This window comes from Phaethon lepturus, unplaced genomic scaffold (assembly GCF_000687285.1).
Source record: "Phaethon lepturus isolate BGI_N335 unplaced genomic scaffold, ASM68728v1 scaffold20163, whole genome shotgun sequence".
NCBI lineage: Eukaryota > Metazoa > Chordata > Aves > Phaethontiformes > Phaethontidae > Phaethon > Phaethon lepturus.
In genome coordinates, this window is record NW_010528643.1 from 44,018 (window position 1) to 52,952 (window position 8,935).

The window sequence follows — 8,935 nt, forward strand, 5'->3', positions numbered from 1 at the left end:
TCCTTTAGAAATGTATGAATACAGGCATGTTAAATTTTAAAAATAGCCTAAAAAAGTTAGTGAAAACTTCAAGCGTAGAAAATATTTCGAACTCGTTTTTTTATGACATTCTTCACTTTCTGCATCAGTTTACCGAGCCCAAACGTTTACTCTTTCGCAGCCGGTACTTTCTTCATAAATAGTAAAGTCTTCCTTCAGTGTGTGTTTCTCCGCTGCCCTCCTCTGCTGGCAGTCTCAGTACGTCTGGTAGACGTCATGGATGGGGACCTGGATGGTTGCGGCCGGGAATGCCGGGGGGATGTAGCCGGCGTAACCCCCATAGGCAGCGGCGGCGGCGGCAGCAGCGGCGGCGGCGTTCTTCTGTAACGTGGCTATTGTTGCTGTCGCCGTGGCAGGCGCTGCGAATGGCACGTAACTTGTCCCGTAAATCCCGGCGGTGGGGATCCGCTGCACGTTGGGAGCCATGGTGTACACCGGCGTGATGGGGCGGCCCTGGATGGAAAGCATTGGGTTCAGACCTCAAAAAAAGTGCTTAAGTTGCTGTAATATCGCATTTCCACCCCTTGAATTGCAAACCCCCTATAACAGGAGGGTGAGCAGTGTGTGCCCTGTTGAATGAGAGTTATGCCGTTGTGTGGGGCTGTTCCTTCCCTCCCAGATTTGGGTGCCCCACAAGAGGAGAGCAGCTGTCCCAAAGCACACATGCCTGAGACAGGTCAGATGAACTGCAGGGCTGTTGGGCACCATAACATCCTCAACAGCATCTCCTGAATGGGAGCAGGGCAAGAGGTCAGGCTTTCCTCTCACCCTGGGTACACAGAGCAGGATGTGTGGGAAGCCGGATGTATGAGAAGCGGGACGTATGGGAAGCAGGATGTATGGGAAGCGGGTTGTATGGGCAGCAGAACTTATGTGCTGAGCTCACCTGGAAGGGGGGAGGCGTTGAGACGGCTGGTATTACAGCTGCTGCTGCGGGGGGCTGCTGCTGCGGCTGCTGCGCTAGCCGGGTCCTGCTGGACGGCTATAGGGTTGATGATGTGCTCAACGGTGTGGATTTTGCCATCTTCCATCATCTTGGCCGGCGGCGCGGCCTGAAACATGGAGTACTGGGCACCGATGGCGGGGATGGCCACTAGGAGAGACCAGACACATCAGGTGCGTTGGGAGAGGGTTTCCAGGACCGCATCTCAAAGAGCCCTCCCTCCTGGCTGCGCGGCTCTCCCTCAGCAGTCCTGTGCTGCTCTCATCAGGGCAGGTAGCCCCATGTGCCAGCCGGGGACCTGGGGCATGTCTGCCCTCCCCACGGGTGGGAGCACCATGGCTGATGCACAGTGATGGGTTCGGTGCTGCCTGCTGTGCCCAGCATTTCCCCGAGGCTCCCGGCACGGGTGTCCCAGGGCCAGAGTCCTGCTGGGGACTGGGAGCTGCGACCCGGATTTAAACAGCCCCTTCTGACCACTGCTGTCCTCTCCGCTAGCCAAGAGTGTGGCCTGAGCACAGGCATGGGTGGGAGCATGTACCATCCCCGTGGGGTCCCCACTCCAGCTGCTGAGATCAACGGACATGTAGCTACCATAGACAGAGCTGTCTGGGAAAGAAAATTGTGGTTTGTACTGCAGGAGTTGCAGGCAGCAACGGGTCCAGTCTGTATGCCGTCCTTTGGCCAATCCTGCGAAATACCAGCTCATTACTATTGTGCATGTCCCAGGACTAACTTGGCTAAATATGTTTTATCCCATCTTTCTGTTACAGGATCAGTCTGTTTAATGACACCAAAAAAAAAGAAACTGCTCTTTAGAGAACTTTCCCTCCTGCCAAAATTGGACAATGCAAAATGATTAGAGCTACAGTCTTTCAGACAAAGGGAAAATGCTCCGGTCAGAATGATGGTGTTCAGAGATGGTGAGTTTGTACGTGGTCCAAAATGGAGGTTCGTGGCACTGCTTAGGGAAGAAGTGTGCTTTGCTGAACGTTCCCAATAATCACAATATTTGGACATGAGCCGGCAATGTACATTCGCAGCCCAGAAGGCCAACCGCATCCTGGGCTGCATCCAAAGCAGCGTGGCCAGCAGGTCAAGGGAGGTGATTCTGCCCCTTGACTCTGCTCTGGTGAGACCCCACCTGGAGTCCTGTGTCCAGCTCTGGAGCCCTCAGCACAGGAAAGACATGGACCTGTTGGAGCGGGTCCAAAGGAGGCCACAAAAATGGTCAGAGGGAAGGAACACCTCTCCTGTGAGGACAGGCTGAGAGAGTTGGGGTTGTTCAGCCTGGAGAAGAGAAGGCTCCAGGGACACTTTATCATGGCCTTTCATCACTTCAAGGGGGCTTATAAGAAAGATGGGGACAGACTTTTTAGTGGGGCCTGTAGCAATAGGACAAGGGGTAATGGTTTTAAACTGAAAGAGGGTAGATTTAGATTAGATATAAGGAAGAAATTCTTTACTATGAGGGTGGTGAGGCGCTGGAACAGCTTGCCCAGAGAAGTTGTGGGTGCCCCATTGTTGGAAGTGCTCAAGTTCAGGTTGGATGGGGCTTTGAACAACCAGACCTAGTGAAAGATGTCCCTCCTCATTGCAGGTGGGTTGGACTAGATGACCTTTAATGGTCCCTTCCAACCCAAACCATTCTGTGATGCTGTGGTTTCCACTGTTGCCTCATAAGGCACGCTTCAGAATACATCTTGTGTGCCTTTTCACAGTAAGGTTATTCACAAGGAAAACAGAGTAATCAATAAATGATGGACTAAGCCGTGATGTTGGCATCTATGGGAGGTGCAGCCAATATGTCAGAAATAAAGCCAAATATGCATGTGGGTTTCTTTCATTGGGATGAAACTTTGCAATGTGGAAGTGTGTGATTCTGCCTGTGGGAAGGACAGGTGCCAGCAAGCAGTACTCTCATTTTGATCTTGGGGACTACAACAAGAGAACTGACCAGATACCTTTCAGGCAGAGATGTTTCCACCACCAGTGGACTATCACTGTTTCCTCAAGCAGAGACCTCCACCCATGAGCTTCTCCAGTTCTCCTTCTACACTAAGTCCATCTGGTCACCTCAAACCAGTTTTATAACTGGTTTAAATAACCTGGATAATTTGTCACCGAAGCAAAGGCAGAGAACTCATGTTCTCCATTCTGTGGCAACTTCTGGCAGAAAAGCAGTAACAGGCAGCTGGGGTATTGGGGTGGCCTCTCAGGAGTTTTCTAACCATTTGCAAAGAAATGAGCTTTAAGCTTGCTCTAAACAGTAGAAAACTTTGCAGAGTTGGTACATCTCTACTCCTCTGTTCTGGTAATGTGCTTTCAGAGTCACCCCCTTTTAATAACAGAGGTAAATAAATCTTGTACGTGGTACCTCTTACTAGATCATCTGATCTGGTTGGGGAAAACAGACCAGGTGCTTCTGTGCTCAGAGGCTGTGCTGGAACCATAGGAGAGGGGAAGACCCAATAAAGAAAGCTGAATTTCAACATGCTTCAAATGTAGAAACATTTAGACTTGAGCTTCCGGCTTTGGTTTGGCAGTCGAACGAATTACAGACACCTCTAATAGGTGTGCATTTCAAAGCCCACTTTTCAAGCATCCTTCACTAATACCTGAAATTCCTGAAGTATCTTTACAAACATGCATAGCGGTAATATTTTCTGATGGTGAGTGGGTAGTTTTCTCAGGAAGTCTGATCTTCCTTTGGAAATGACTGTAATCTTAACAGCCTGCCTTTGCCTCTAGGCCTCTTCTCACGTCGTCTCATCTGGCTGTTATGAAGAACACTTCACAACCTTCATTAGATGCAAGCTGTACTTTCCACTGACAGTATGGAGCATGTTTTGGGAAACCACTGCAGCTGTATTATTAAACACTGCTTAGGTCCTGCAGTTACAATTTTCTTGGAGGGAGGAATGGGGAGAAGATGTGAGGATTTCTGCAAGAGGGCTTGCCCCCGTCACCTTCAAGGACTTTCTTCCTCAGGCTGCTTTTCCAAATAAAAATATTTCCAAACAGGATCTTGAGGACTTGCAGGGCTTCAGCTTTCATCCTGTTCACCTGGGAAGGGCAAGGGCTAGATACTCAGCTGAGGATGTGGCGGAAGCGGGCGATCCCTGCCCCGGCCCTTGGGCTGGCTCCCCGCAGCCCAGCAGAGCAGAGAGCTCTCCTGTAGGCACTGCGTCGCTGCAAGCTGGACCCCGAGGGCTCCCTGCATCGCTCCTTCCCCGTGCCACCGGTGGGGACGGAGGAGCTTGCCTCAGCCAGGGACTTTCCTGTGATGGGAAAGTCCCAGGTCCTTTTCCCAGGCTTGTAGCACTGCAGAAATATGAACTAAGCAGGGGAGACCTCTGGTCTGGCTGGAAATCTGGGGCAGGAGTCTCCCCGGGCGAAATTAGCACTGAAGAAATTAAAGAAGAGGAAGATTGCTCTTAATCACCATGCTCTAGAGTACATGACTAGATGGAGAGGAAAGTCCGCTTCCTCCTGAGGAGGTGCAAAAGGGGCCAGGAGGGGTGGGCACAGCTTCAGCCCTTTTTTTCTTTGGCCTGAAGAGGTCCTAGATGTTCATGTCCCCTGTCCCGCTGCGTGCATCTTGTTTGCAGAAAGCCTGGCCAGGGCTAGGAGGCATCTGGCACAGGGCAGCACCGAGCCCCAGCCCCAGGGCCGTCCCCACTGCTGCAGCCGCGGGCTGGCCCTGGAGGGGTCCCCGCGTGCCTGACACGGGGCTTGGCGTGGGAGCTCACCTCCCCTCATTATGCATGCACATACTAACCTGCACCGGGCTTAATGGCCACCGGATTGACTGCAGGTAACTCCAAGTTGGGTACCAGCTCGTATCCTTTCTCCTGTTGTTTTCCTTTGCCTTCATGGTACCTGCTGTAGATGCCACGGCCGGCGGAGTATCCCCCCAGGGAGGAGCCCCGGGGACCTGGAGCTCTGTTGCCAGCGGCACCTCGGCCTCTGCCTCGTATGCTGCCTGCTTATGATAACAACATAGAAGAGGATGGTGAATAACGGAGAGCGATAGCCCCGAGGGGAGCATGAACGGCCCCAGGCTGAGATGGGGAGGCACGTGCTTAGAAATGAGGCTGCTGAAGTTAGTCTGATCCGAGTCTTAGTGCCGGGGACCTGGAGCTCTGTTGCCAGCGGCACCTCGGCCTCTGCCTCGTATGCTGCCTGCTTATGATAACAACATAGAAGAGGATGGTGAATAACGGAGAGCGATAGCCCCGAGGGGAGCATGAACGGCCCCAGGCTGAGATGGGGAGGCACGTGCTTAGAAATGAGGCTGCTGAAGTTAGTCTGATCCGAGTCTTAGTGACCTGGCTTAGGAGAACAGAAGAGTTTGGCCTTAGAAGCACCCAGCAAGCCTGCGTGAGTTTTGCTCTTGATGTTTCTGACCATACGTTAACTGCTTATCTATACTGATGCAATCCTCGTGGCCAGTGCCATGGGTAGAAAGCACTCAGCAGAGAGAGGGGCTCCTCCAGGGTGATTTCTATGTGGCAGGAACAGCTTCTGCTCTCGGCTGTCCTCCAGAGGAGACCCAGCCTCTCAGCTGGCTGTGCTGGGACCCTGCAGAGATGGCCCAAAGTTGTACCTGGCCTTTAACCGGCCTTGTCCCACCATTGCATATATTTTTAGTAGTGTTGTTTGTTTTCTCTGCTATTTTATTGGTAATGTGAATATACCCCATCCCCCAAAATATTGCCTTTATTTATCTTTAATGCACTCTACGATGGACTATTTAGATGGTCAGTTAACTCCTTTGTAGCTCATTGCAAGTACAAATATGGAAATCGAGAAAAAGCTGAAATTCTTGATGAACTAGGGTTAAAAATATTTCTTGGTTTATGTGGGTGCTTTAAGAATATATTCATGCTAAACTGCCTGTTATATGGAAATGCACACTAAATTTCAGGAAACTATAATTCCTATAAGTACAGGATAATTATAACACCAATTACAGCTGCTAGTGTTTTTTTAATAACTGGGTTTTGGTTAATTTTTAATGACTGTAACTGATAACTAATTAAAGTATACATAATAAAAGAATTCTTTTGCACTCACGTGATTCTTTCTGCTCGTAGGACACAGCACTACTGTCATTTTAATGCGGAGGGCAAAGGACACCTGGAGAGCTCCCAGCTGAGGCTTTCCTTGACATCCCTCCCTTTGGATGACCAGGTCACCATACCCACATCTCCAGGAGAAGGCAAAGGGAGTCTGATCTCTAATACTTAGGATCCAGCTCTTTGGAAGGAAGCACCAGAAGCTGGAGTCCTTGGACTTGCTCAGACTTAGTACAGCACTCATAAAAAACAGATCCCTCTCTTCCCTGTCCTGTACTTGGTCCATTAGCTCACCCTTAACCATATTGTTGATGTTTCCCTCATACTAGCCTGTACACTAGCAATTATTTACAGATAAATACACTCTGTATAGTCATAAATTAAAATGAGACTGAACAGAAATATGTAAAAAAGACCTATAAAAGAGCGTTTAAGAAAAAAGTGCATAGCCCCAGCTGTCCTTTGGCTCAGGTACCTTGGGTTGCACCAGCCTGAAATCAAACCTGCCCATGCATCCCCTAATTGTGCTTACTAACCTTTCACAAAGTAATCTCTGTTGGGCCCGATCAAGGCATTGTACGGATATCCATAATACGCTAGTGTGTACGGATCGCAAGAGTAAACATAATTAGGTTGCTGAGCTACTTCGGGTGTTGCTGCAGCCCCTCCTTTTGCTGCTTTCTGGTAACGAGTGTATTGCTCCTTGTCTACTGGCTTGGCCAAGGTAACCTCCAGGCACGAGCCTTCCAGTTCAACACCATTAAGGTTGTTCATGGCGTGAATGGCGTCTTCCCTGGTTGTAAAGTGCACAAAGGCATAATCACGTATTTTTTTCACCCGCTCTACACAGCCAGGGTTAAACTGCCCAAAGACCTTTTTAATGGTGTCCTCTGTGGTCTCAATCATTAAATTCCTCACATAGAGGATTTTAACAGTCTCCATGACGTCTTCATCCACATCTATCTCTGGTTCTGCCCAGTCAACAGCAATTTGGTGTCCCCACAGCTGGATCCTTCCCGGCATGAGTTTCCTCCTGGCCATTGCCGCTGCTCGATGGCTCTCATACTCCACAAAGGCAAAGCCTCTGTTCTTCATCTTGTCTGCGGCGCTGGCATACACGATGACATCCAGCACGCCTTCTGTCACCTTGGCAATCTCTTCCAGGATCTCCTCTCTCTTCTTCATCTTGGGAATGCCTCCGATGAAGAGCCGGCAGTTATCCACACTGCAGCACACCCCCAGCAGCCTGCCAGGGCGGATTTCATAGTTGTTCAGCTCCCTGACAGCACGCTTTGCCTCATGCTTCTGTGTGTACATCACAAAGGCATAGCCGCGGTTCTTCCCATCAAAGTCCATCATCAGGCGCATTTCGTAGATGCGGCCGATGGACTCGAACACAGGGACAAGCTCATCTTCGTAGACGTCGCGGGGGATTTTGCCCACAAAGACTTCACAGCCCCGAGGAGGGTGCAGGCCCTCCCAGCCCGGAGGAGGGCCACCGTACTTGCGTTGCCCATTCTCCTGGATCATGCTATATCCAGTGCGCTCCATGAGGGCCAGCAGAGCTGCCTCATTGGGTGCACCAGCAACGCCTTCAGGGACTTTCGTGGTAGCCACATTGGAGGACTCGTTGCTCATCCTTGCAGTGGAGTCCTCAGCGGTCATGGTGTCAAACTCATTCACAGCTTGATAAAGCCTGGGCAAGGGAAGAAGGAGGACACCCATTAGAAGCTGTTAGCTACCACCAGAATCCCACCCCTCTCTTATGTCTTCCTATAGTTGTCCTTCAAGTTCATTTTTCAAACTGGGACTAAGGCTGCAGAAAAGCAGATGAACAAGCCACACCAGCCTGAACATTGATACTACAGGGGGTAGTAGTTCTTGTTCTCTTGTGCAAAGGGCGATCTGGCAAGCTTCTGAGTTGCCTGCTGCTTGTGGTACAATGTCTGATGTGTTTGTCTCTTCTGTTAGTACAACCGAACTTCACAAAAGCTGAAGAGAATCACTCCCTTAAAACAGGCAACTTGCTTTAGAACAAGCGGCCAGCACAGCCCCACAAGCCGCAAGAAGAAGGCAAATCTCAGAAACCTCATTCTGCATTTGAACACAGGCAGAGAGCAGGAAATGCAGACATACAGGACAAGATGACCAAGCCAATGATCACAACTGCAAGACAGTGTGCATCCTCTCTGGGCACAATTAAATAGGACATTTTGGGACTCAGAGAGTAGTTAATTCATTGACTTTTAAAGCTGGAAAGGTCCGTCAGATGATTTAATACGAGTGATTGTATATGATGTGGACCATTATATTTTATTGTTATTTGCACATTTAGTCCTATAACATTTATCTAAGCAAATTGTATCTTCCATAAGGACCTTGGTTTTCAGAAATAGAAGAGCTGTAGACCCTACCACTTCCCTTTATGGCTGTTTGCTAATTACTCCCTCAGACAAGCCAAGTGTGCTGTACTTCTCCTGAGAATTTGTCTGGCTTTTGCTTCCAGATAGGATTACTTGTTAAACCTTTCTCTAATAGACTAAAGAATCTTTCAAGACCTCTGCTTTTGCGTTATGTTGATATTTAAGTTGTGTAATCAAGCCACAGCTCTGTCTTTTTAATAAAACTTGCAGGCTGAACTCCTGAATTTCTTCACCATCAGTAATTTTTTCACCTAAAATTGTTTTTGTGGCTCTTTTGGCAGTTCTCTAAGCTTCCAGCCTTTTTTCACCCTTGCTATATACCAGGATGAAGGTCATCCCTCTTTCTTCTTCCCTCGTCTTTGTATTGCCAAGGCCTGTTACTCCACACCTTCTCACTAGCAAACCATGTGGACATTTTTTGACAATTCTAACCCCAGGTCCTTTCCAGAAGC

General features: G+C 49.4%; 1 protein-coding gene across 1 annotated transcript; it reads right to left on the bottom strand.

Annotated features, from left to right (window-relative positions):
• Positions 1-234: 234 nt before the first annotated feature.
• Positions 235-7,746, bottom strand: RBM47 (RNA binding motif protein 47). The gene is given in 5 exon segments (XM_010283740.1): positions 235-492; positions 926-976; positions 978-1,132; positions 4,761-4,967; positions 6,597-7,746. Coding segments are annotated over 5 exon segments (1,800 nt in total). The 5' UTR covers positions 7,726-7,746.
• Positions 7,747-8,935: the final 1,189 nt, after the last annotated feature.